The sequence below is a fragment of the Trematomus bernacchii genome, unplaced genomic scaffold (assembly GCF_902827165.1).
Source record: "Trematomus bernacchii unplaced genomic scaffold, fTreBer1.1, whole genome shotgun sequence".
NCBI lineage: Eukaryota > Metazoa > Chordata > Actinopteri > Perciformes > Nototheniidae > Trematomus > Trematomus bernacchii.
In genome coordinates this window covers 1,914,004-1,941,139 of record NW_022987616.1, presented here as the reverse complement: position 1 = coordinate 1,941,139, position 27,136 = coordinate 1,914,004, and the positions used below count along the sequence as shown (strand labels likewise).

At 38.2% G+C, this 27,136-nt stretch overlaps 5 protein-coding genes across 6 annotated transcripts; 1 reads left to right on the top strand and 4 right to left on the bottom strand.

Annotated features, from left to right (window-relative positions):
- Positions 1–3,703: 3,703 nt before the first annotated feature.
- garem (GRB2 associated, regulator of MAPK1) lies at positions 3,704–11,430 on the bottom strand. Its single transcript, XM_034132548.1, has 6 exons — positions 11,077–11,430; positions 9,872–10,012; positions 9,506–9,636; positions 8,163–9,341; positions 7,472–7,626; positions 3,704–7,201 (listed from the first exon to the last, which is right to left on the bottom strand). The coding sequence occupies exons 1-6, from the start codon at positions 11,195–11,197 to the stop codon at positions 6,343–6,345; spliced, it is 2,586 nt and encodes an 861-aa protein (XP_033988439.1). The 5' UTR covers positions 11,198–11,430; the 3' UTR covers positions 3,704–6,342.
- Positions 11,431–12,065: 635 nt separating this feature from the next.
- ncf2 (neutrophil cytosolic factor 2) lies at positions 12,066–16,438 on the top strand. 2 transcript variants are annotated; one of them, XM_034132546.1, is made up of 16 exons: positions 12,066–12,306; positions 12,512–12,594; positions 12,788–12,896; positions 12,996–13,130; positions 13,269–13,376; positions 13,542–13,601; positions 13,796–13,839; positions 14,189–14,330; positions 14,474–14,539; positions 14,663–14,717; positions 14,860–14,900; positions 15,040–15,188; positions 15,284–15,395; positions 15,510–15,627; positions 15,724–15,830; positions 16,180–16,438. In XM_034132546.1, the coding sequence occupies exons 1-15, from the start codon at positions 12,133–12,135 to the stop codon at positions 15,813–15,815; spliced, it is 1,488 nt and encodes a 495-aa protein (XP_033988437.1). In that variant the 5' UTR covers positions 12,066–12,132; the 3' UTR covers positions 15,816–15,830; positions 16,180–16,438. The 2 variants fall into 2 exon arrangements, with proteins under 2 accessions (XP_033988437.1, XP_033988436.1); XM_034132545.1 differs by having other exon boundaries at positions 15,724–16,438.
- Positions 16,042–18,941, bottom strand: dph2 (diphthamide biosynthesis 2). The gene is made up of 7 exons (XM_034132547.1): positions 18,788–18,941; positions 18,195–18,371; positions 17,941–18,053; positions 17,564–17,784; positions 16,753–17,442; positions 16,469–16,651; positions 16,042–16,279 (listed from the first exon to the last, which is right to left on the bottom strand). Exons 2-7 carry the CDS (start codon positions 18,342–18,344, stop codon positions 16,161–16,163), a joined length of 1,476 nt encoding a protein of 491 aa, XP_033988438.1. The 5' UTR covers positions 18,345–18,371; positions 18,788–18,941; the 3' UTR covers positions 16,042–16,160.
- Positions 18,942–19,044: 103 nt separating this feature from the next.
- mcur1 (mitochondrial calcium uniporter regulator 1) lies at positions 19,045–23,453 on the bottom strand. The gene is made up of 9 exons (XM_034132543.1): positions 23,180–23,453; positions 22,409–22,489; positions 22,196–22,299; positions 20,978–21,079; positions 20,604–20,645; positions 20,394–20,465; positions 20,172–20,225; positions 19,806–19,920; positions 19,045–19,703 (listed from the first exon to the last, which is right to left on the bottom strand). Exons 1-9 carry the CDS (start codon positions 23,451–23,453, stop codon positions 19,648–19,650), a joined length of 900 nt encoding a protein of 299 aa, XP_033988434.1. The 3' UTR covers positions 19,045–19,647.
- Positions 23,454–24,556: 1,103 nt separating this feature from the next.
- Positions 24,557–27,100, bottom strand: rgs9bp (regulator of G protein signaling 9 binding protein). Its single transcript, XM_034132264.1, has 3 exons — positions 27,005–27,100; positions 25,252–25,558; positions 24,557–24,927 (listed from the first exon to the last, which is right to left on the bottom strand). The coding sequence occupies exons 1-3, from the start codon at positions 27,098–27,100 to the stop codon at positions 24,557–24,559; spliced, it is 774 nt and encodes a 257-aa protein (XP_033988155.1).
- Between the last annotated feature and the right edge of the window lie 36 nt (positions 27,101–27,136).

Here is a 27,136-nt window from a genome sequence, read left to right as displayed (position 1 = left end):
GTCACACAAAGGTTCAAGAACATCATCACATGAATACATTTCAATCAACCCTTTACAAATGAACATTTAATGAAAGCATTTAACTCAAAGCATTGCTGTGCTCAAGTACAGCCTGTCATTTCTGCTAGCGTGGCAAAACGTCATATTATCCTGTCCATTGGAAGAACTCGATCAGCATAGCGTCTTGACTTTCTCTGTGGAGATCTACGATCAGACGGGCTTTGTGAGGTGATCTTTAGAGGTCTATGATTAGAGGGGCTTCGTGAGGTGATCTTTAGAGGTCTACGGTCAGAATGGCGCAGTGAAGTGCTCTGGCGAGATCTACGATTAGTAGGGCTTCGTGAGGTGCTCTGCCGAGATCTACGATTAGAAGGGTTTTTTTAGGTGCTCTGCCGAGATCTACGGTTAGCAGAATTCCCTGTGTCAGCTGATGTTACAAGGAATTCAGCTAAGCTGGTGTCACATTCAGCTAAGCTGATGTCACAGTGCTCCCCAAAGTATGGGTACTGGCATTCACACATTGCTATAAAGGTCCTTGGCACAACAACACACTTGCCATGTTGCCCACAGTTTACTTTGGAGCAGAGATCTTCTCTCCTACTCAGTTCTGTATCACTTTTTACAAAGACTATAAACTTGCCAAAATAATTCCCACAATCCTTTTGAAAGAGGTAGGGTGTATTAAGTAAGCGTTCACGGTCTGCAGAATCATTTGGCTTCCCCAGCATCAGTGGAGGTTTGACTCTTTTTTGTAAAGGCATGCACTGCTGTGAGAGTCTCCAACACACGCTTTCCAAAAATGTTTTTCTTACATTCCCTCAGTGTCTTTGCTACATTTAAACAATCGTTAAACCCCTCAGTTAAGCAACTACGAATAGCTTGTTTAACAGCTGCAGCCTTGGTGTAAGTCCCGTTGACCTGTTTGGCTACAGCCACAGTAACTGTTCCTCTCTCTGTAAATCCTGTCCTAACATGTCTGTTAAAGAAAGGTATGTCATGATTTGAGTTATGTGTTGTAAAAGCAATGACCATCCAATCGTACCTGTCGTATGTTTTGGCCAAGAAGGCCCTGATACTGGCTGCTATTTCTAGATGTTTTTTGGTGTCATCAATTAGCTAAAAAATGTCTCTTTCTATGTAAGCAGCATTGTCAGATAAGCATCTCTGGTGCGATTTGAACAAAGCTGAGGCTGATTGGGACCTAATCTTGTGGGCAGTTTTAGCATTTAGGCATGGGTGTTTGTTCCTTTAAATTCGTAGTACATTGTATTGATCATATCGCCTTTACACATAAGTTCATTCAAATACAAAAACTTGACTTTGATATATTTTTCATGACATGTTAAACTATCAGCCAGAACATCCACAAGGTTTTGAGTTAGGGAGGATGGTTTAGCTGTCAAAAGATGGTGCAAGTCCAAAGTGCTGTCTGCGTACTGGCTATAATGTGTAAGAAAAGTCTCAAATGAGTGCCTCCTTTTCTGACCTAGTAGTTTTAGAATAACCAGACACTAACTCTGTGTATTTATACCAGGCTTTCTCTATGTTGTTCACCGGAATTTGGTAGACACCAGCTGCCCATTTCATTTCCGCACAAAAGTAGTCAAGCTTAACATCAAGAGCTTTAATGTCAGAGTAAACAACATTCATTGGGTCTGCTTGCGGTGCTAGCAACAGCATGGATTTAATCCCTCCAGCAATCTGTCCCCCAACTATTGGTACAGGTTCTATATTAGCAACAAGTACATCTCCAACCCCCCTATAATTGTTCTTAAACCAATTTGTTATCTTTTCACACTTCCCTTCTCTGCCTCCACTTTCATGCCCTTGCTCTGTGTGTCCTTGGTCGTCAGAAGTCTCCATCGGAGTGTCAGGTGGATCGCTAAGGACAGGGAGGCAGGAGGACATCAACAGCAGGAACAGCAGGCCAGGAATCCACATGACTGACAACATACAAACAATATGACAATAACTGTAATTACCTTTTTATGGGTATAAGTACATATCGATGATTATAAACCAACATCTGAAATTACATTTTGTTCTAGCGTTCTCCTTTGTCCGTCCATGCTTCAATAGTCACATTTTCAGATTAGGAGCTTCACTTGTAGACACAACAACATGACACTCAACATTTTAACAAAATGTTTAATCTCTTAACATACAGCAGACCTGGAAGGAGGCTTAGAGCGCTGATCTGCCCGTGGAATGGATGCTCAGAAGGCTGATGTGCTGGTGCTGCGCTGGGCCCTCGGAATGGTCAGAGAGTTGAGTTGTTGGTTATTTAGGAGCTCAATTAAGTTTTGGAGATGGTTTCAGATCTGGAGTCTTTATAGAAAACTGACCAGTCCCACCTCATTGATAATAAGGCAGTTTTGTATCCAAATTTGGCCTGATGGAGTTGGAGGGGTGGCTTTGCCTTATACAGTGGAACAGAAGGAGGGACGTTATTAATTCATGGTATTTATTTTAGTGCTTTTCCAAGTGTTCAAAGAGCTTTACATTACATATTACATATATACATGCAATTTAGGGTGAAGTGTCTTGCCCAAGGACACAATGGCATGTTTTCTGCAGTGGCGGTCAGGGTGGGATTGAACCTGTGATCAGCGGTCTAAACCACTGCGCCACAGCCAACCCTTATTGACCTGAAATAATCCTATTCCTGATCCTAATCCGTATACAATAAAGTGAAATAAAACGCATTCTGAATTCAACTATAATAAACACCTACATTTTTTGCTACAGGACACAAAATACTTTCTAAATGCCAGACAGGGTTTTTATGACATCCCTTTACCATGATAGCATTACAGAAAGTGTCCATTAACTGTCCCCAACTGTCTACAAAAGTATTGAAGTGGAACAAACTGTACAAAAGCAAATTGTCCTTCCATGTACTAGTAACTAGCATTTGTTTTGCAATGCTTCGCCATGTGAAATGGGAAGCATTTGTTGTACTTCTGCTGTGGTGCATTAGGTCAGTGACATTGCACTAGATAGAACCAACAGATAGCTAATCTCTTCACACAAAAATGGGAGTCCAAAAAGAATACACATAAAGCCACAGGGGGTATGTGTGAGAGTACATTTGTCCTGAAATCAGATGTAAATGTAAAATTATAAATAAATCCTTGTAAGGCAAAGTAAAACATCTAAAAGGAAAAGTCGAAATGTATCGGACTAATTGATATCATTATTGTCTGTGATTATGAGACAAGTTACCGCTGTAGGTCATCTGGATCAATCTCTAGGACTCTTTAAGGCTTCAAATATAAACTTTTGTAAAGTTGAGCCATACAAAAAGCAGAACTGGTCTTACCTTTAACCGAGATGTTAACCTGCTTGATGTAAGGCAGGAAACAGCGGGGGAGAAAGCAGAACTGATGAAGCACTAACTGGTTTCGAATTTCGTCAGATAGGATCTGCAATAAGTTACTCAAATCCTCCAGAGCTCTGCTGAGGGCTTTCTGCAATATGTTAAGAGATGTTGTAATATCTTTGAGGCCATTTGGAATGCAACTGTTTTAAGAGATTACAGAGAACACCTTGTACAGTTGTAAATTACACACATATTTTACAAATAGTTTGTTTTCTGTTATCCAGGTCTGGTATGCTATATCAAAGGTGCAATCTTGAACGTATTTCACATGAACTGTGCTAAACTGAACAGGCCTAAAACCCACGCACACACACACAAACGTCAGTTAATCAATTTTTTTAATAGATAATACAATTTAAAATAGGGAAACAACAGTATAATTGAAATATAACTGTATCAAACTCAATATTTCAGTAATGTTGACCTTTACTTTTCCAAATTTGATCAAAACAAGTGTTAGTTATTTATTTTGTTTGTGCACAGAGATGGTAATCATTCATAAATCACCGATCGATGGTGACAGACGTTATTATTATCAGATACCTATTAGTGTTAAAACAAAGCTTGATGATGGTGTATTTACAGAGCTAGGTCATTTGTTGTAGTGTGTTCACAGTTTACTCAGAATTATTCAAGTACAAATTGGACTTTCTCTGGAATTACCGCTGTGGTAATTCAATGTGCATAATACTCCATTTATTTTTGTCACTCACTTGTTGTTACTATCATGGTCGACATGGCTATTGCATAAGACATCAATCACCATAGAATAATAAGGTCATGGGACACATTCCAATCCCATTTGAATAAGGGGACACTGTGACAAAGTAACAAGAAAATCTGGAAAATCACCTGAAAACTTTGCTCATTCAAATTATTAGTCATTTTCTATGTAGTCGAACTGAGGCTTGCAGGGTTTTTCCTCCCTGCGTTGCCATGTGTTAATACATGGATTTACAAACCAAAGTAGAACGTAAATGGTACAGAATAAAAAAAGGAAATTTGAACAAAAGCTTTTTTCTCAATACAAATCATTTCACCGTTAGTTATTACTTTTTTTTATATAAAAATCACATTTGTACTAACATAACAAATAAAAAATATCAAGTAAAATATGTAACAACCCACTGCAAAAAGTGACAGAGGGGAAAAAATAACAGCTGTTGGCCAACAGGACCTGGGTTGCAGAAATGCTGTTTTTGCTGAGGCACCTTCATATATCAGCACTACCAACAGTCTGATAACAATAACTCTTCTGCATATTTTGTTAAATACTGCATAAATACAATACAACTCTGAATCAAGGCTAAATAAAACAAAGATTGGCACCAATAAAAACCAAAATTTCATTTTATCAGATCATTTTCAATTTGACCTATGCCTCTCAGGCTATAGGAAAAATACATACATGTTAAGAGTATATTCCTAAGACAAGAGACTGACTTAAAAAAATGTTAAGCCAAAGGTAAATATAATATCTTTTAAGGTCTCTGGGTTAAGGCGCAGCAAAGTTATCTTTTACTTCTTTCTAGCATTAGAGGACACTTATAATGCATACAATGAGAATAAAGGAGACGTACCATTTTAGTTTTGAAAAGGCGTGTAGTGCATTCACTTTCTACAAAGACACTATTTTATAGGTTTATATTTCTTAACAGCAATTAATTCGGCTGAGAGCTACCAAAGTGCATGATGCATATTTTGTATTTTAATGTAGAACGTCATGGCCCATTACCAGTCAGTTGTTTCCATTTTAGATTTAGAGTAACGACATCATATTGTTAAGGTCTCTGTCATTTTTAGTAGAGGTTTAAGGTTTAAGGAAAGAGCCATATAGGTAAATTAAACTTTAGATTAGAAAAGCATCAAATAGAAACAACATCTTGTTTCACATAGGAGAACCCTTTGATGAGGGCTAACTTTGCAAAGAAGAATATCACAACAAGAATGCAGATGCCATTTGTGATGGTCAACAAAGCCAAGTTGGTTTTAAATTAACACTTTATCTCTTAAAAAAAGACTCTTACCCGATTGACATTAAAAGCTGATGTATTTGGTTTTATCCTACATAAAAGGTATTTAAAAACTTAAAGGGTCATACAGCTGCAAAATCAACTCCTTTTCAGCAACTTATTTTTAATTTAAAACTGTGCATCAGTATGATACTACAGGGTGAAATTTAACATAATTGAGTATTTCTTGCCAATTGGAAAATAAATGAATTTTCAAAGATTCTGATGAAATGTACAGCTTAAGACCTCTCTACCTCTCTAAAAGTTAAATTCAAGTATCTTTAAAGTTAAGTATCTTTACTTGTTGGGTTTTGAGTTCATTCAACAGAAGTGAATTAAATCAACTGTTTTGATTTTTGTTTAGAAATGTTTGAACAGCAGAATTCTCTATCATATCCCTGAACTCATGCATAACTATATAATTGCAAGCTTGGGATCATGCAAGCTTTATGTTTTGTGGTTACCAAATGTCAAACTGTGTCTCCGCAAAGACATCAACATATTTTTTTACTTTTGTTTAAATAGAATGTTTTTTGTGCTGTTTCTAAAATCCTGGAAATAGCAATGTTGTGATATTCCTCTTTAAGGACAGAGGGATATATATTTATCAATATCATTATTAAGATAATAGTGCCACATCAGTGCTTTACAATTGTTGGCCTAATAAAGAATTTGTGTGATAACATGAACACTTACGGAAAAGTACTAAGTAGCTGACATGAAAATGTCTTCATGAAAGTGCCAAATGATTCTATTCAGTTAGTAGATAGCGGTCACAGACTTTAAACGGGCTGGGAAATATTACCCAACTTCCCCGCAATATAGTAACAAGGAAATAAATTCATGTTATACGAAAAGAAACTCTTTGTGGCCTGGTGTGCATAGCATATATACTGAAGGCTTGACGTTCCCTGCTTTACGACAGGAGCTAGTCTCATACACTGTTAGTTATATCTTGGGTCTCCACCCACTTATGAACTGCATGAGTTTCTTTACCTGCAGTTTGCTTAGCTTGAAATCCTCTGACAAAATCTCCTCAGTGAGCTGCAGGAGTAAACTCCCATCGATCTTCTCAGTCACGAAAAAAGAAACAATGTCATCCGGCAGGCCAATAAACCTTAGAGATCTGGACACCTCTTCAATAGAAAGATTAGCCAGACTGGAGGGTGGCTGCCACTGTGCATTGGGAGATAATGATGGAGAGTTAGGAGTTAATGAAGTAGAGATGAGAGGTATCTCTTCTGTGCCCTTCTCAAGTTTAGGTAGTGAGAAATTTGACGTTTCCTGCTCACTGTCATCATCGAATCCTGACAGTAAATCCGTGCCATTCTTTATAGCATTTGATTTTGGTGTTCTCGGCGGCAGGATGGGGCAAGAGAGGCTCTGCTTTGTGTCAGATTCTTCTATTGGCTTGTTTCTGTACATTTCTGAATGGTAACTTGAAGATTTGGTGCAAAAGTGATTCACGGAGGCTTTCTGCGACCTGAAGTCCTTACTGCTGTGAGCATGCTCTCCATCAAAGTCAACAAAGCTGGCTGTGCAGGTTTTCTGGCTGCTCTGGGATCTTTTTCTGGGGTAGCTGTAGTAACTTCGACAGCTAGATGGTAGAAACTCCTCCATGCTGTGCGATTCTCCTCCGCTGAGGTTATTTGGCCAGGACAACCTGGAGGACATCCCATCTGATGGCAGGCTACTGCTTGGCCACGTCACATTCGGCTCAATGCTGTGGGATCTAACCCAGTTGCAGGGGTTGCACACATGGCTTGGTTCTTGTGGATCAGCGGCCTCCTGCTCAGATGCTCCACTACTGATGGAAAAACAAAAATATTTTGGGGTATAAGAGCAAACCTCAAGTAGACCTCATAACAAATATTTAAAAAACAGAAATGTGGGTGAATAAAAATGTATGTCTATCAAGGATTAGCATAAAGTTGCCATTTAAACAAATATGTGTAATCCTAAATGTATCAAATCTTACTTTTGTCAAAGTGATTTTATTTTCCTGATATTTTCTTTCTTATTCTCATTGGTTGTGATTAGTGTCACATGATTGCTATGAAATGGTGCCAATTCTTACATGTTGTGGAGTCCAGAAGAATAGTAGGAGAGGGTCGGACTTGGAGACCGAGTGTCTTGCTGCCGTGGCTTAGACAGGATGGGCACTGATGGCATCTGTTTCAAGCTTCTTGGAGGAATTGGTGGGGCATTCAAAAGACGGCATTCTTCCTTCACCTAGAAGGGTAAAACATTTTTAGAGGGTGAAATGTAGTGAAATGAGAAGGAATTTATTCAGTGTTACATGAAGAGATTGAGCAACATTAAATCAGAAACGCGCTTACAGTTATAATTAAATTGTTGGTTGCACAGTAACCTAATTCATCAGATGTTGTATTTCTGACAAAGAAGCTGCTGTTTGCTGTAGTATTAAACTACACTCAGTGTTTCCCACAGATCTGAAATATACTTGGGGGGGGGGGGGGGGTGACGTGATGTGCCCCTCCAAGACAATGGTAGGGGAAACACTGCAAGTGCTTTGATTTATGATCTGTATGACAGTGGCCATGTCGTGGTCACGGACGGATAAAAAATAAAAAATAAAAAAACGAAATGGGTCGCGAAATATACTTGGGCGGCCGTTAATATACCTGGGCGGCCCGCCCAAGTAAAGTCTATGTGTGGGAAACCCTGACACTTGCTGTTGCCAGAGTAACCACCGGTGTAACCAAATCTTAAGGATTACCACTGTAAGCAAAAGAGATTATACTCACAGCTTCAGACTTGGGCGGAACCGGTGGTGGAGTAAGAGACGAATCTGTAGTGACTGGGTATGACAGGGCTGTTGTTGTGCTGCAGCCATTGTTGATGCCTCGAAGTCCCTCACTCACAGAAGGTTTTGGGATCTGACCTCTCAATTGGTCCAACCACAGCTCCTCATAGGGGAGGTCAGACTTGTTGAGGGATGGTTGTGAGTTTGTGCTATCCATCAGTTCGGGGTAAAAGTGTTCATTTTCTCCCGATTCTGAAGGGATGCTATCCGAGGGCAGAAGAGCCCAATCTCCACACAGTGTCATACAGCCCTGCAAATTGACCTCACTGTTACCGTGCAGGTTGCTGCCGTACACGCACACAGATAGACGGTGGAAGGACTGGGTGAGTTCCTCCCGGGCATAGGTTAAAGAACTGGGAATCTGCATTTGGTTGGGACAACCGTTGGAGCTGCTGCTGCATCCACTGCTTCCACTGCAACTGCCATTCCCGCTGGTTTTCTTGGGGCTCTTACCGTCGTCGTTCCAGTCTGTCCGCACATCCCGAACAGCACGAGAATAGTCATCTATGTCAAACTGATCCTGGCAGAAGGAGAACCAGCGATGTACCATAGTTTCTAGCCACAGCTCTCCTTGCAAGAGCTCTTCTGGAATAATACATCTAGGCATGGCCATATGAAAGGGAAAATGGATGGGGATAATTTTGTTGCTTCGCAGGATGCAGCACACAACCACCGTCTTTGTCTGAATGTTGACTAACTTGTAGCGATGACCCTCACGAATGAGGTGGAGGTCATAATGGTTGCGGGGTGGACTGTTGGGGACTGATACATTGACAGGGAGACGGGTTTTCTCCACAATGTTCCTGATGATGTGCTCGCCGTCCTGCATCTGGAGCTCCAGTGGGCTACAGGTGCTGAACCTGCCTTTGCACTGGAAAGGCAGGCTGATGCTCTCGTTGGTGCGATGGTTCATGCAGATCAAGCAGGGCATCTTGCCTCGACCGATCTTACTGATGGAGTTTAGCTTCCCAATCTTCTTAAAAATTGTGTTGAATCTTGATTTTTCTTTGGAGGTCTTGGCATATAGAATCTCAGCCTGGCCCATTAATGTCAGTTCATCACCAGTGCAAAGTGTTATGTTGTACACTTCAGTATCTTCATTGCATTCGCCTGAAGCCATCTGTGGAAAGATGAGATTTGAGAAAGATGAGAAGGGCTGACAAAATGAAGGAGAGCTTTTCCACCTCGTCATTTTTTTAAATGTTGATTTAGTTTATACATTTTAATAGACACTACCAAATTCAGAAGGAGTCATAACAATCAATTATAACAAATGAGATATACCTTAACATTGAACGTGATTTCTTCCATAACGTATACCCTTTCAGGGAATGCTTTAGCCACCTCCTCCACACTGTTGAAGTACTGCACAGGCTCCTTGACATCTCTGTCCTGCTCCAGTAGCTTAAACTGACCTGAAGTAGGAAAAGTCGTATCAAAGCAACTGAAAGGTTTAGGAACCTATTGTTGATAGGTTTTTTTTTTAAACACTGATACATCAAAAAAACCTTAAAATGTAAAATGCATTTAATCATTCAAGAAGCCCACAATTCCAACCCTGTGTGTGTTGGTTTTGACATATACAAAGATACCAAAAGACAATGTCAAGCAAATTCAAAAGCCTCGAGCATCCAAGCAGATGCAGCTCACCTTCATAGTGCACCGGGATCTCTATTTTGGGCCCAATTACATAGTGTCCCTCCTCCAGACTGTGAGCAGTAATAGTTGTCCACTGACGGCAGGAATGAATCAAGAGGTAGTCATTGTCTCTGAGCCCTTCAACTATCTGACCTGAAAGAATTAAACCAACAGACAAAACTGATTATCCCTCAAAATCCATGCTAGATTGGAATACTGTAAAACGTACACCTTCTTTAATAAACATTTAGAATATCTTCTGATGCTGCCCCTTTGCACAATCAAAATCTGTCATAAAAGTGTCATGACCTCTAGAGATCAATAAAGGCCTATCTTATAAAACACCAACACACTTCATGTATCCCGTGAAACATAATGTAAATGTTGCATAATTCGGCTTGCAAAATGTGAAATTCCTGGTATAAAGTTGTTGAAATATTAAATATTATATCTCTAACACAGATGGTCATAGCTTTGTCTGAAGTTGTTTAACATGTATTTTTGTATTAATAGGCCTGATTAGAATGTGGTACAAGGAAGAAAAATGTGTTTGAGACAAATATTAAAGGATTATCCCAAACATTAAACAATATGCCATAAATACCACTTTTGAGCCTTACATGCTTTTTCGACTCAAGCCAAGGCATTACACTACTCAGTACAATAAAATCATTATCCTCCATGGACAATGACACATGCATTAATCCATACCTCTATCAAAAGCAAGCATTGTCGAATATCTGTGTCTAAATCTGGCATCACGCTACCTTTACAGTTTATGATATGCACACATTTCCATGTAATCACTGTGTTGCACACCTAACAGTCTCCTCGGGCCTTAATGCATTGTACCTAACATGAAACATTATCGCTGTTATTACATTAAATGTTTATACTCTAACTTTCTGCATTTACTTGCATTGCTGCAGCGTGACAGCAGAGAGGTTACAGGACATATAAAGTAACACTGACAAACGTCGTTATTTGTTGTAACTGCACGATATATAATAGCGCAGAAAAAGACAGTGAATCATCATTAAACATTACAAAGTTCTAATACCAATATGACACTTCTGACATGAATTAAGACGATACGCTGACAAAACCAAGAGGAACTATTTGTCTTTCAAATAGTTATGGTAGGTTTGTCTTTAGCTGCTAATTAGCAATGTAGCAACTAGCAAAAGACAATTTAGAAGTGACAGCAAGTTACTAACCGTTATCCAGCTTGGCCATTTGAGGCAACCTATAAGCACTCACAAGTTGATCTAATGGTAAAGACGTAGTGCTCCATGTAACATCTTTTAAATTGTTGTATAACATTGTTCCAAGGTCCATTTTGCTAGCTTATTAGCCAGCTGGAAAGCTAGCTAGCAATGTGTAAACACGGTCACAAAAGGCTACACTAAGCTAACCAACTGAATAATATATCAACTCTCCATCGACAGTTTTATGTTTGGCACGTTTCTTATTAATCGTCGCATATTTCCCTTTGCATTTGCCTACGTATCTTTAAGGTCCGTAGTCTTATAATGTAGCAAAGACATGTTTGTTTAGCTCGCGACGTCTGCACCAGGGCAACTAGTCTGAAGTTAAGTGAATAACGGAAATACGTTTTGGTTTCTTTTAAAATAAAAGCTTTATTTACATTGGGGTACATATGAGGGTGAATAACACAAAACACATGTCAAACTTTCTCAGTGAAGTTGTTCTAATCCTTTAGAATATAAAACATAGCGCGCTAGAGGGAATTGTATTTGAAAATGACTCAATGAGAGCAATTTATTTATAAAAGTATGTACCGGAAGTTGTAATGTTGTACATCTAACTGTGTTGCTCATGCTGATAAATTCAAGACAAAGGGGCAAAAATAAAGACAACCTGGTGCTCCATTAAGGCTTGTAAATTAATTTTAATGACAAAAACCGACACTTAAATAGTTTCCAATTGCTTGTCTCTGTACTTTAAAAGCCACTCCTTAAATATGTCAGCAATCCATCACCCCTTAGCATAGGCTACCTGTATATATTATGCAAAACCATTACATTCAAGTAAAAGTAGTATGGGAATGTAAAGGGCCTACCAACACACGTCAGCAATTGCCATATAATCACATGGGAGGAAGGACAAAATCAATTGGGCCTTCAAACCTGTTATTGCATAATAAATGTACCAACAATGACACCATCATCACACTTCCTGGTGCAGCTGGTACAAATCAGAAAAACTTCCCTATTTTGGTCTTTAGCGAAGTGTACTCCTACCCAGCAACTATGTCTTTTGTTGACACTCTGCGCCAGTGGGACATGGCTGTAACTTGTGTTGACAGACAGGATTTGTCAGAGGCACTCAAGATTTTCCTGTCTATCCAAGATCCAAACTCTAAAATTAGTTTTGACATTGGCTGTCTCCATCTTCTCAACAAAGACCTGGATGCTGCTGAAAAGGTACGTTTGACCTTTGTTCATAGATTAAGTGTGTATTTATTTATAATATTACTCATCTTGTTCAGGGATGTAAACTGATTAGGCTGAGATGAAATGATGTGATATTTCTGAGTATGAAATCGCAAGTCACTGAGAAAGAAGAAGTAGAGTTTACCATTTCTCTTTTCTAATAGAGGAAGTAACTGTGTTTTCTTGTGTTTCTCAGGCGTTTGATTGCAGCATACGTAAAGATGAGCATTTGGCTGTTGCCTTCTTTCAAAGAGGAATGACATTTTACAAAAAGAAGAGGCAAGAAACACTAGTCATCTCAATTCAATGGCCACAATTCGTTTTCATATTTAACACTGTAATTCAAAAATACTACACACAGTATGTTTTCGTTATCATACATTTAGGTAATTTTTTTGTAATTGTTTTTGGTTTATTATTATTACGTGCAAAAATAATTTGATTTTATGTTTGGATTTTTTTTTATTCAAAGGTATGAGGAGAGTTTAGCTGATTTCCAGCAAGCTTTCAAAGCACTAAGAGGCAACCAGCTGATAGATTACAAAGCGCTTGGTCTCAGATACAAATTATATGCATGTGAGGTAAGTATTTAAAAGCCTCCAATCATGTTTATATGTTCTTGTGAAGCCTCCTTATTAGTGGAAAGCAAGCTTATATAATAACAATGTTTACTGCAATAGGTTCTTATCAATATGGCTCTGTGTGTGGCTCAGCTGGGTAACTGGGAAAAAGCCCACGAAAACCTTGTGAAGGCTCTCAATTACAAGACAGACGCCAAGCTCAACATCATCGATAAAGCTCTGGATTCCGCCCTGGTCAGTTAACATACTGTAAAGTAATCACTATGTAATGATTATACACAGTGGTATTAGTGATGTAATTAGAATTTTCTTTCATGTCAGAATTACTTGACAAATATTATAATATCCATTGCAATGCATTATCACCAACAGAAACAGAAACTTTTCAAACCAGTCGAGTTCCCATCAAAAGTGCTTTTCAAACCAAATAAGCACTATGTTGCTGAGCTGGAGAAGAAGGACTACCTGGGCAAAGCAAAGGTAATACTTATGTGATACGTTTAGTTACCATGTGTACTACATTATTATTTAGTGTGGCATTTAACTGTATTTGAATACAGCTCATCTAGTTCACTAAAATGTCAATGACTTAACGCTATAACAATGTGCCATACATAAGCTACATTTTTTCTCTGCTATCTTCAGGTGGTTGCCTCTGTAGTTCCTCAGGATGCCTTCTCTGGATTTGCCCCATTACAGCCACAGGTGAAATATGGGTTCTTCTTTAGCGCTTTAAAAATAATTATCTGATGACAAAGATATCATTTGTTATTAGCAGCTGATTGTGTTACATTATATTTAAAAAACAAATTACATGGAATATTTTTTTCAACTTAATTGCTGCTTTGAGTCAGCACTAATGATTGGATGCTTTGTGTTTCTGTGTACATCTGACACAGGTACAAGACGGTCCAACTAGTCCAAAGGAGCCGGAGGTTCTAAGGTAGTTTCGTGTATACTTAACTGTAAAAAAATATGATTACTTTTCAGTTGTTCTAATTCAGCCTTGTCGAATGCAAAAATAATTGTAAATTACCTTGATACTTGTCAATATTTTTGCTATAGAAGATACATTTTCCACCGCACGTGGATGTGTTAAAGGAAAAAAAATCAGCCCTCTATTTGGAAAGGAAAGAGGGAAACATTTATGAAGTGTTATGCTTTCATTGAAGGGGATATTGTATATAACTCTGTGGATGTAAACAATAGAGAAGCAATTGTTATCCGGTAAAAAATAGACTGGTGTGCCAGCAGCTCTCTTGATGCCATGTGGATTTCTCCTGTCTTCACAGGGCTTTGGAAGGAGAACCCCACACTGTCCTGTTTCAGTTTGTTCCTGAGACCAGCGATGAGTTGGCTGTCGTGCCAGGCAATGTTGTGTTTGTGCTGCAGAAGGGAGCCGATAACTGGGCATCTGTGATCTTTAATGGAAGAGTAAGGCCACTACTGTACATCTGCAACCAATTTGCTAGTGTTTTTTTCCATAACTGTTGTTTCTTTTATATGAAATATGTGTAGAGAACGTAACAGAATTGTTTCATGTTTATTGATAGTATTAAGCATGTTGTTCATTATAGAGGGGACTTGTTCCTAACAATTACCTGGAGCGTTTGGAGATGTCCATGGCTTCCAAACAGAACGAGGTAAGGAATTAAATATCTCATATTTAATTTTGAAGATTGCTTTGCAGTATTTTAAGAAGTGATGTATTCTTTGCTATAAGACTTTTTATAACATTACCAGTCTTATTGTTTAACGGTGGACAGGGAATACCTCAGCCTCCGAGTCAGGAACCACCGACCAGACCTAAAAGAAAACCAGGTACACTCATCTGACGGATTAAGAAAACTACAATAGAGAAATTGCCTATGACTAACTAAATCCATTGGTCAAAGCAAATATTGTAACATAAGAGAAAGTATTTGAGCAAATGCCATTTGTATCCCCCTTCTTTGTATTTAAGGTCTAACTCCAAGGAGCGACAGCAGCGACTCAGAGAGAAAGGTATGCTGAGTCAAATCCTTGATTTCAATCATTCTCATGACTATATTACACCAGTATATCCCAAAATGTGCCAACATGTGAAGTGTTCATTTTCTTTCTTATTTAAAATTCCATCAACATGTCCTTTTATTAATGCCAGGAAGAACAGCCTCCTGACAATTCACTTATTGTCAAAGTCCGTTTCACATTCACCTTTGCTGTCTCAGTACCACCTGGATCTCCTTATGAAATACTGATTGAAAAAATCAGTAGGAAACTGAATCTCCCTATGACTGCAATCACTTTGAGGTAAGGTGTACATTTAAAAAAAAAAATCATCTTATAGTTTAATTGATATGTGTTAGTGGTAAGAGTACAACATTAAATCCTTTTGTTCCATATAGTCTAACCCCTGAAGCTATGGGACAAAGTGTTATCAATGACAGCACAGACATGGAAAGTGTGTGGAGTCGTGCCAGTGGTGTGCACATCACTTTGTGGTGTTACGCAAAAGAGGTAAGGAAGTGCTCATCTTTTCCCGTTTATGCTGGCTTCAAAAAATACAGATACTGGTTGAAAGTGCTATTAGTATTGTGAAAATTACCATTTGTTTGTATTTTGTGTATTTAGCAAGCAGATCACAGTCCAAATATCGAGGTTCCCTTGGTGGCACTTTACTCGTATGAGTCATCAAATCCAGAGGATCTCAAGTTTCATGAAGGCGATACAATCACAATAATCTCTAGAGGTGAGGGTCAATTCTTTTTAATCAAATTTGCTTAAAAACTCAATGATTTATCCAAAAAATATCATTCTAATTCATACGTTTCTTCTTTTCCTTTAGTTAACCAGGATTGGTTGGAAGGGCAATGCAACGGGGATACTGGTATATTTCCTGCGTCCTTTGTGGAAGAAGTTCCTGTCAATGGCCAGTAATTTAAATGAATGAAAGTAAGCAGCAAAAAATAATAAAAGGATAATCTGATCATTGGTCAGGTACTCTCTCTCTCGAAACAATTTTAGAATCAACCACATTCGATTAATTTGTACCTATAAATACTTAATATTTACATTTTTAAACACCTGTTCATTCAAATAAACTCCTCTTCAAGTGTGTCAAGTTGTTATGTTTGGATAAATGCGATAACAAAAACTAGTGATATCTGATATACATTTTATGAAAAAAACATTTAATTATTTCTTACATTGAGTAATTCAATTCAGCAATATACATCTAAATGCCTCAGGCATGATTAAATAGTCTTGTGTGCTACTGGTAAGTTATCCTTCCTCTTCATAGGCAATAGCTATGCCTCTCCTGCCCTCTACTGCCTTCACCACAGGTGTCGCTCCCAAATTCTGCTCCAAGCCACGCCAGCTTCGTTCTGCCAGAAAAGACGCTGAGAAGAGAAAGCACAAATATGTAAACGTAATATATGATATTCAAAAGTATATTTGTATAAGAAAAACACTGGTTGATTGTTTTCTCACATGCACAAGATGCAATAACTGTATGAGTGCAAAGTCTACAATAAACTCATGGATGTACAGAAATTAAAGCAAGCAAGACTTTTTTGATGGTCTCATACCAGCTGAGTTGGTGTTGGCCACAGTGAGCATCTGGTTCCTGAGGACCACTGAAGAGCCGAATGAGGAAACTTCAGGCTCACTGCTCATCAGATTCTGACTCCGCAGAGCTCCAGTGATTAAAGACATGTCAGTCTCACCGCCCTCCTCCTGCTGATCAGCCAAAGGCACGTGACTCTGTCCACCTGGTGTAAGTTTGGGGGGAAAATATTATAAATTAGCTATAGGCATATATAAATAACAATTTAGGAGTAGGTTTGTCCGATGTAATATATCAAGATCTAACCTGGCAGGAGATGTCGAAAGTCTGTGACATATTCCTCTGACCACTCCCTCTTCCTGTTGCAGGCCACCTCCATCTCAAATGGTGTTACCACAGGTTTATAGAACTCACTTGAGTCCAGCAGTGAGTTCTCAGGACACGCGATTAACACGAAAATGTCAATTTCAAGAAAGTTTGCCAGTTTGGGCACGTTCAGTTTCCCCATGGCAAACAAATAGCTCTTCTTGCCAGCTCCATGGATTGCCTCCTTCAACTGCTGGATGATTTTGAGGTAGTCAGACACTCCTAATGTGCCAACTAGAATGCCAACAACATTGGCATCTTTGGCCCTTTCTATAGCGTAATAACGCTTCATTAGGGCACGGTTGATACTGACTGACTCTGTCCTCCCGGTCATTTTGATGGGGTCAAAAGAACAAAATGAGCAGCGATTCCAAGTCATCATGAAGTTTGTCAGAGTTGCTCCTTCTTGGCCTACATAGAACATACTGTAATCCGTGATGCTTAAACCACTTGTCAGGGAGAACTGCCTTCCAAACTGATAAATAAGCTGGTTGTTATCTCCCTCTGACAGACATGTGTCATCGTGTAGTCTCTTTATCCGACCATGGCTGTAACACTGCTCCCCTTCCACAACAAGTTCTGAGACGACTAGGTGTGGATACTCTGGTGAAAGGAGTGCCATAAGGTCATCTGAAAACAAATTAAAACAATGTTGTGTGAAAAGAAATGCTTGAATCTAAAGCTGTTCTATAAAATGGCATACATATGTATTATCTCTTTCATATAGCAGGGCTTTTTTAGAAAAGCTTACCAATAGCATGAACATAGTTGACATCATAGAGGATGATGATGTGACTGTGTGTGTCTGGGTAGAGTTCTCTGAAGGCAGAAGTGCATTTCTCAAGATCCACCGGTCGTCTCTCAAACACATACATCAATGGCAGCCTTTTAGACGGGCTGAGGCAAGCACTGCCATAGTGCACGATGCAGTCGGCTCCAACATGTTCTGCAGCTACCTCGTCCACACAGCAACTGCCAAAAAAAAGAATCAAGAATTAAGAATGCATCCATTAAAACTCACGGTAGAGCAGTGACTTTGCAGGAAGGATCCAAACACTTACAAATGTAGTATCATGTACGCATTATTAGACCAAATAAGACTTTTCTAATTTAAACCTGGTGTGTTACCTGCCGTAGGATGTATCTCCCAGAATGAATGGCTTGGCATTGCTGTTTCTCTCAATCTCCAATGCTACTGCAACTGCATCCACCAGCAGCTCATCGGGAAACTGCAGAGCAACCTGTAAATATTATCCATGATTTAACTTTAGTTGCTTTCACTGGCTAGTGTGTCAAACAGCCTTTTGACAATAATTGTGTTGTCCCTTCATGATTCAATTTACAAATGTCTATGTGACGAAAAGTACAAATTAAGTACTCACCTTTTCAAATTGATGCTCAGTGATGAAGCCACAAATGTCCTTAATCTGATACAACTCTTCAAGTTTTTCCACAGGATTGCTTTCCCCCACCGTAACCTCCACGACACGCTGAATTACGTTCTCCGAGCTGCTACTAAATGTGTCAGCCATTGTTGCATAGAAAACGCGGAACAGTGCCTGCAAAATGAGTAATAAAACACATTTCAGGACATCATTTGGACACAATTCAAACGATTACAATCCTGTAATCCTGTTCTGCCAGGAAAGTGTGTGATAAACTCGATTAAATGTACTTAATTTAGATATTTGACAATATTGTTAACGTTATATTGGCAAGTAGCTAAGTGAAGCAACAACTACTTCACAACATTGTCACGTTGACGTAATGGTATTTTCCTTTTGTTAAAACATATATCAAATATAGCCTAGTCACAGTTAACCATCCCATACCTTACGTTACGTTACCTACTTTTAGCTTAACGTTACTTTGGTTCCGTATGCTAGGTGTGTCGCTCGCTAGTCTTTTTTCACAATATGAAGTGTAATAACGATAATTTACGAATTACATTTACAACACATACATGTAAACTTACATAGAGAAGTCATGTGGAAAGTTGTTGACGAATAAACACTTATTTGACAGCTACACACGTGTCGGCAGCAGTAGAGTACACTACAGCAGCTCTACCATAAGCACTTCCGGTTCAAACGTTTCAAAGTAAAAGCTAGGATACACTGAGCAGTGAGCAATGACATGCATTATCATCCGATTATATTCCTGGAATGTACACAAACTAACTCACACTTTCAGATGACTGAGTTGAAAATATTTGAGACACATGAGACAGTAAATCATGCATATAAATACATATTTTAATGAAGTGCAGAGTAAAAGCAGAATGACATTGCCATGGCAAAGAGCTGACCTCTTTGACAATGGCCAGCTCATTTCAACAGTAGCCTACATTAAATATACTAATAACCATAATCTTCAATAGAAAGATAAACTAACATTTTGACAATTCATTTGATTAAAAAAATAATTCATGTTAAAACTGAAATATCACAAAGCAAATAAAAGTCAGACACAATTTAAATAGCAACAGCTTCTGCTGAGCATCTCTTCAACATCTACAATTCAATATATACATATTAAAAAATAAATACACATAATGTTTTACTTATGTTTCAATCAAGCTTATCTGGATAAGTGGTCAGACACCATAAATCATTAAATAGTCTTAATTTCATTACTTCTAAGAGTCACATCAGTGATCTGTTGAAAGAGCCATTTGTCAATAACTCCCCCTTCTGAAAAAAGATTGCACCGACAATTGCGAAATCCCATAATTTAAGAGACTATAGTTGTCTCTCTTTCATTGTCGAATTCAGTTGCTGCATTGAAGGTCCACTGTCACGAGACGTTATATGAAAATCGTATTCATAATCCTGCTTACATCCAGATACGATAGAATCCCAGGACCACAGTAAGACAGGTGAAGACTGAACCTTTGAGGATAAAGTGATCAAGCATTAGTCTACTATTTGACAGCTTAAGTTCTCAAGGCTATCATTGGTTATTCTACATAGCAACAATGCACAATATCTTACCTGCAAGGTATTTTATAGTATCCAGTTTATGAGATTCTAACATTGTTTTCAAACCGGCCACTTCAGTGTCTATTTTCATATTGGTCTGAGTTAAATGGCGATCTTGCTCTGCAGTCTGTAAAAAAGGCAATAGGACAAAGGCATAAAGATAAGCCCCACCAAATACCTACACTAGTTCATATTTATAACTGAGAAGAGCAAAGACTTTTTAAAAGTAGTAAAGCAATCAGTGACAGCCATTATAAAAAACAATTGAATTTATATTTTTTTGGCTTCTATTTCTACTTTGTATGCGTTTAGCACAACAATTTACAGATTAGAAAAGATAGGAAACATGTTCTGTAGGTGTACTGGAAAAATACAAACCATTTCCATTATCTCAGTTCGCGTTTCTAGGAGCAACTTCTCATTCTCTATTTTCTAGAAAAAAGATTAAAAAAAGGTTTTAGTAATTAAAGATATACCAATAACAAGAACCGACTATTTGACAAGTCATTATCTTTATGTACAAGTTAAGATTGAAAAAATACAAATTAAAAAGGGCACTTGAGGATCTTCAAAACACATGTATTATTCTCAAACACTTACCAATTCTTTTGAACGACTTTTCTCCAAATTCATGTCCATAATTGTGTCTGAGCGCAGTTTATTCATGACATCCTGCAAGGTGGCATTGGAGATGAACAAAGGAAAGTCACAACAAAACGTAAATCATCTTTGATGAAAACAAGATGAGGAAATACTTCTTAATACTTAGACTACAATTTGGACATAAAGGTAATAAGAATAACCACTTACAGCCAGTTGGATCTTTATGTGCAGTAACTCGTTCTTGAGTTTCTGGGAGAAATGTTAAAATTGTGAAAATCATATAGTCATCCATGTTCCTGTTTAGGGCAACATTGGCAAACATGAAGCAAAAACATCATACATTCTTCCACTCATATTAGCTGACATGACATTTTTTTTTATCTATCTAGATTTCTAAATGTGTGCTTTTTGTTTTTTATATACAATTTATTTGACAAGGTATTTGCAGGTAAAAAGTCAGTTTATGCATATCAATTTGAATTCCAGGATCACTTTGATCATCAGACAACCAAGGGCACAGATAGAATGCAACAATTACTTTTGGGAAACAGCTTAAGTCTGCTCATCATAAACACACTCACCTCATTTTCTGCCAGTAAAGTAGAGAACTCACTCTTCTCTAGGATTAACATGTCCTTCTTTACAGATGCTATTTGAGACATCAAGCGCTGCAACATGATCTCCTGCCAAAATCACACAACACAAAAGTTCATTTTTAAAACCATATAAAGAACAAGTAAACAAATGAAAGAAATACAGAATGTCTATTCAGGTGTTTCTTTTATATTACACTTTGACATTACATATACATTATTTAATCATTTAAACCATGCGCTCTGGAATATAAAAACAATACTTGTATGTAGGGATGTCCCGATCACCGTTTTTTGCTCCCGATCCGATTCCGATCATTTGATTTTGACAATCTGCCGATACCGATTTTTCCCGATCCGATCTTTATGCAATGCATTAAGAGGAAAAAAAAGGTAACAGATAACGGCTGGTCATCCAACGCGATGAATTCAGCTATCTTGGCTGTTCTGGGGTAGTTTCTCTTTCCTTTTAAAAGTCTCTGAAAGTGTCGGTTGTTTCAGTGCCGTTACCTGAGTGGCCGCTGTGTACTCGTCGTGTTGTTGTTGGTGGTGTTTGTATTAGATTGGTCATGTTGAACGTAGCTCTGTTCTTTCCACCACGCGGAACCTCCGCCTTGCAAACATTGCATCTGGCTGTTACACTGCCTTCGCTTTCAATTTTATAATACTTCCAAACTCCTGACATTTTCTCTGTCCCGACTCCCGAGTCACCAGCTGAACGTAGCCTCTTGTTAGCTTACTGCTACTATTAGACACTGCGCCCACTCTGTTGCCAGATTTGAGAGAAATAAGCAACCAGGTCTATGAAAACAAGCCCAAAAGAAGCAACACATACATGATGTTGTGTAATTTTAACCCAAAACTAAGGCCTCAGGATGACTTTAAGATGTGAACATGGTCATTTTTGTTTTGTAACATTAAATAAAATGTATAAAAATATTTTATAAAAAAAAAAAAAAAAAAAAAAAAAAAATTCCGATCCCCGATTTTTTTCTCCCGATCCCCGATCACGTGAAAATCACGTGATCGGCTCCGATCCCCGATCACGTGATCGGATCGGGACATCCCTACTTGTATGGTGACCTTTACAGCACTAAAGGCACAGCCTGAATGAAACACAGAGAAGAAACAAAAAGGGCTGACATAATGCTTACTTTTGTATTGACAGTATATGTAAAATAAACAAACCTCCTCCGACAACCTCACCTGCTGCACTTTGGTCACCATGTCACTATAAATGACATCCATGTTAGAAGTTGTCATCTTCACCAGTATTTTTACAATCACCTCAGCTTGCTGAGTTGTGAAGCCTGTTCAAAGAAAAATATATTCATTTTTGGGGGGAAATTCAACAGCTTCTTAATAATAGAAGAAGCTTAAATATTGTGACGTTTTTTTAAATAACAAAAGCATTCAAACCATTTTCCTCAAAGAGTCGTACCACTGCATGGGTGTCAAAAAGCAGCTTCCCACCTTCAGACTGGATGGAAGTACTCAGCCCTGAAATCAATGATAAGAAGATATAAGTGAAGAAACTAAAGCATGACCTGGAGACCAAAACTGTAAATGTCCTAAATGTCATGGACATTTCAGGTGTGATGACACACCTGAAAAATTGGAGGCCAGGTTGCATATTATGTAAATACAGTGTGTGATGTGGGTACATGTTTCTATTGAAAACTTTGCAGATTTAGCATCAGTTGTTACTGGAGAAGTTTGTATTTGGTGCACTTCAATTAAACAATGAATGCGTTTTTTAAATTAATGACAGCTGTGCAAATAAGCCCTTAATTGATGTTTGACTTAACGTTTTAATTCAAATTACCAGAGTAGACAGGAAGACGACTTTTATAAAAGCTGTTTGCCAAACGCCATTAAAAAAACAGAAGAAGAGAACTTTTATTTTGAAACTCAACAAAGACGTCCAAGTCATGATAAATCCCATGAAGTGAACAGTGACGACTTATTTTACAGTCCCATTATCTGAGAATAATGTATGCAAAGTTTCGCATTGGGGGTTTCAAAGTGGGCACATAGAAAAAGTACCCTTTCTTTGAGGTATTTAAATGCACCTGCACTGCATTCAAGCACACAATGTGAAGTAGAGTTACCGGTGTTTGAGAGTTAACAACGAGGTGCCATACTTCAACTGCTGGTAAACAGGCCATGAACTGTAGTGAGTTAACTTACCTCTTGCAGTCATGTATGTCCCTGCAGAAAGATGTACAATCTTTTGCCCTGCGTGTCTCCCTCTCCATACCGGCTTCTCAAAGCTCCTGAAAGGTTGAGTGATGATACACCGGACACACGGTAGTGTGTTGGCAGCAGTCAAACAAGACATGTTTGAGGAAATGGTCGCTGTCATAACACTGGTAACTCTGCCTTGATTGAAAGAAAGGTCATACCACTTTTCTTGGTGATTAACACCGAGTTTGAGTCGCGAATGGCACTGTTTTAGCACCATTGTCAAAGTTAGTTTTCAGCCAGCAGCTGGCCTGTACTTCAGTTTGTTAATATCGATAGCATATCATTAACCTCTCTATCGGGGCTGTATTGCAACTTTTCACCCAGCTATTACCGCCGCCCTACCAACCAGTATAATGACCAAAGACAGGCAGAGGACGGGAAACTTCCACATTTCCGGTCACACATTTCAAAATAAAACTCACTTTTCACAAAGGCTACCTAAATCACATTGGAGACATCATAGACTTTTCAAAAAGAAAATCAATCATTTAAAAGGTTTATTTTATCATCTCACAATTTTAAGCTCTGTTTGTAAATAATAAGGTATGATAAGTTTTGACCTGCAGTATCTATTCTACAGTATCTCAGAAAGGCTCACACTCACAGACTGGTTCAGATCTTATTGTAGCTTATTGACCTGTTAAGAAGGAAAATAAAACAAAAAATATATACATTTATATATATCTATATACGTATATTTGGTGATTACGGTTCAAGTCAATAAGAATGAATGGAAAACAGCAGGGTGTGATATTACATCAGTTCTCTACTGCTCATTATGTTATAAGTTATACTGAAACAAAAAAAGCTTTAGTCATTGTAAGTGAATATTCTGCTTGTTACAGTATATCATCTACAAAGCATAAGAGCCTATACATGTTCTCAATGGCAACAAGATACAAAATGTGACACAGGTATTTTAGGAAAGGTACTATAGAACAAAGGGAAATCCATCTTCAGACAATTGGGTATGCAAAATCAAACACCTGTCTTATACTTTACTAGTTATATTTGAAACCAATTTTAACTGGCAGCCATGTATTTTTATTGTCACTTCATGTTCACCATGACAGTATGGTAACTGTGTATTTACTTCTATTAATCGCAAACTGGTTTGCATCCAGATTAATTTCAGTGTATATTTAGACAAATTGTCCTATGCATAACAAGCAAATTGAGTTGCTTATACAAAAGTTAACCTTTTTTAAAGGAACTTGTTAAGAAAGAACTACTATACTTGCAGTGGATATTTGTCATCAGTTTTACTGAGCGTTGCTGAGGTTTAACAGAAAAAACAAGTTGAGCTTATTAAGGTTTTGCTCATGAGAAAAAGACAATACAAATAGATAAAGTGGCTACCACCAAAACAACAGCAACCAGCAATAAGAGCACAAATAATTTTCTGCGCTGGTGTAGAGGCTGGTGTCCAGGCTGCTCCTCGTCGACTGAGAGCAGGGAGGCGCTGTCCGTGCTGCTCAGCGGGTCTGGATACTGTGGCCCATGGGGGTCCACCATCCAGCGCAAAACGTTGACTTTCATCTCCATGTCATCGATCATGTGGTCAAGTTGGCTGATATCCTTCTCCATGGTGCTGCGCTCATGGCTCTCGAACTCAGCAGGAAGGGATGTGCTCTGAGGTTGGTTTAGGTCTGGCACACTGAGCGCCCGGGCTGCTACCTCACTGCCTCCTCCTGCATTACCAACATTTAAAATGGGTAAATACTTCAGTTTTATTTCAGTCAAAGAAGGCATTGGTACTGTGTCACAAGTAAATGCTGTCTTTTACAACAGTCCTTCAATAAATCCTCCTACCCTCATGGAGGTTATAATGTTCAGATTCTGATAAAACTGTTTTGGAGTAGGGTTTAGTGCACGACTGCTGTATTAAAATGCATTCATTTTAGCTTACTTTGCATTATTATTTTTCTAGCCGATTATTTGCACATCAAAGTGTTTTCACATTGATATATAATTCAATATGGTTTGATCAGTGTCAGGGCTATACTTTAATTTACCTTGTAGGCCATTTTGCACCCGTGTCTCCTTTTTGGACAGAGAGAAGATGTCACCCATGTTGAAAACTTTGCACATGTCAACATGGAGGAGCTCTAGGCTGGAGGAGAAGCCCACCCAAAGGATCTCCATCTCCTTACGTTGCTCCTCAGGCAGGCTCTTGTCTCGGAGATGTGAGGTCAGATGACTACGGATGGCCATGGCCAACCTTTGGGCCTTTTCCCGTGTTTGTCGCAACTCATCCCGCAGCTGCAAGCTGTCTGTGCATCCACCAACACATGTGGCCAACACACGGTAACATGCTACAACCTGTTTGAAGAAAAAAACAAAGATTTAGTTTTTGCTAATTAATAAATGAAAGGGATAGAGTGAATTTGAAGCTGTGTGCTACTTAATTAAGGTAATTATATATATTAAGCAGTGTGTTTCACTGCTTAATATATATAATTACCTTCTGGTAGCTTGGGGTTGAAAAACTTCAACAACTCAGACCTGAATGCTGTCTAATCTACTGGCTTTGGAAGCTTGAATATTTTCTCTGTAACTCAAAGTTTGTTTGTAACCGCAACATCCAATTTGTTTTGTATCAGTATACATGCTCCTGCTTAGCCCATCACCTGATTGAGTATACAGTAGACCACTAATCACTTGTTATAAAAAGGTACGTCTGCGCTCTCAAGAACTGCTCGCTTATGTTGTATGTTTAAAAGCCAATGTTAACTAAACAAATCTTGCTAGAAGTTTTTTATTATAAAAAAAAAAACTTATTTTAGGATTGGTAACAGTTATTATAAATATTCTTATGTGATTCAAAGCCAAATGTATCAATAACTGGGAAATGTGAAAAGTCGGACAGTTCCTCTTTTATGACGAAATTCATATGTTAACACAGTGTTTTATTAACAGGCATGAGATAAATCCTGTTGGATTAGCAGGAGTGGTTCCAGTGAAAAATATTAAAATTAATCTCATTATCATTGATCTATTTCTAGATAAGCCATAACAACCTTGTGTACTCAAGAGCGAGGATAGATGAGACGGGGAGACACAAAGATGACTACAATTATGCCATTTGTAAAATGTGGATACTGTAAGTATTCATTTCCAGACAGTATTTTTACCATTTGTATTTTAATATACCCTATACAGTATATTGCCTCATCTTGTCTGAATTGCCCACTTTGAGTCCTTGTATATAACTTAAATTGTTCACAGCATGCAACACTGTACCTATAAGTGCAAGCTAAAATAAATAAATTAACTACATGCTGACGACAGTGAAAAAAAGGTCATGGTAAAATAGAGTTAAAACAACTGCATTCATGTCTATGAAGGCATTGCCATTGCATTATCCAACATTCTGGAACAGTCACAAAGATTCAGTGGACCAAGAAATCCTTTTCATTGAGAGTGCTTTTTTAGCCATAGGGTGAAAAGAAGATTCTTAGATGTCTTGTGCAGGGTATATTCAGTCTAACACAAGTAAAAAAAAAAGACCATTACAAAGAGTGAGTAACTGCTGGCGAAAACATTTAAATTGTCAACTCAGTTGAAACAACTATTATTTTGTAAAGTAAGACGTAACAAATAATTGCTTATAACGAACAGTGGATGATTTGTGTACAAATATTCCATGTCTTTTTTGACATTAACAATTACATTTTTTAAAGCAGAACTTAATTACAACATTCTTTTTGTCTTAAGTCAACAGTCAAAGCTGAAACGAAAAAACAGTTGAAATTTGGAGACGTTTACCTTTATTAAAGAATCCACCAGAGCCTTTCCATCAACCAAAGCCTTGTCTTTGCCAACTGTGCCATCATCGCCTACTTTGTTATTTATAAGTGGCATGAGGATGACTTGTCCTGAGTCTCAGACTCTGGCCAG

Coding starts and splice junctions, on each gene's coding strand:
- mcur1 (XM_034132543.1), bottom strand. CDS start 23,453: ATGGTGCTAAAACAGTGCCATTCGCGACTCAAACTCGGTGTTAATCAC. Junction 21,080..22,195: donor TGGTGACCAAAGTGCAGCAG/GTGAGGTTGTCG, acceptor TGATTTTGGCAG/GAGATCATGTTGCAGCGCTT. Junction 19,704..19,805: donor TACTATAAAATACCTTGCAG/GTAAGATATTGT, acceptor TTATCCTCAAAG/GTTCAGTCTTCACCTGTCTT.
- ncf2 (XM_034132546.1), top strand. CDS start 12,133: ATGTCTTTTGTTGACACTCTGCGCCAGTGGGACATGGCTGTAACTTGT. Junction 14,331..14,473: donor CTGTGATCTTTAATGGAAGA/GTAAGGCCACTA, acceptor TGTTCATTATAG/AGGGGACTTGTTCCTAACAA. Junction 14,540..14,662: donor TGGCTTCCAAACAGAACGAG/GTAAGGAATTAA, acceptor AACGGTGGACAG/GGAATACCTCAGCCTCCGAG.
- garem (XM_034132548.1), bottom strand. CDS start 11,197: ATGGACCTTGGAACAATGTTATACAACAATTTAAAAGATGTTACATGG. Junction 10,013..11,076: donor AATGGCCAAGCTGGATAACG/GTTAGTAACTTG, acceptor TAATTCTTTCAG/GTCAGATAGTTGAAGGGCTC. Junction 9,342..9,505: donor AAATCACGTTCAATGTTAAG/GTATATCTCATT, acceptor ATCTTTCCACAG/ATGGCTTCAGGCGAATGCAA.
- dph2 (XM_034132547.1), bottom strand. CDS start 18,344: ATGGCTGACACATTTAGTAGCAGCTCGGAGAACGTAATTCAGCGTGTC. Junction 17,785..17,940: donor GGAGATACATCCTACGGCAG/GTAACACACCAG, acceptor TTTTTTTGGCAG/TTGCTGTGTGGACGAGGTAG. Junction 16,280..16,468: donor GGCCAACACCAACTCAGCTG/GTATGAGACCAT, acceptor TTCTCTTCTCAG/CGTCTTTTCTGGCAGAACGA.
- rgs9bp (XM_034132264.1), bottom strand. CDS start 27,100: ATGCCACTTATAAATAACAAAGTAGGCGATGATGGCACAGTTGGCAAA. Junction 25,559..27,004: donor TGGTGGATTCTTTAATAAAG/GTAAACGTCTCC, acceptor TTCTTCAAACAG/GTTGTAGCATGTTACCGTGT. Junction 24,928..25,251: donor GGTGCAAAATGGCCTACAAG/GTAAATTAAAGT, acceptor TTGGTAATGCAG/GAGGAGGCAGTGAGGTAGCA.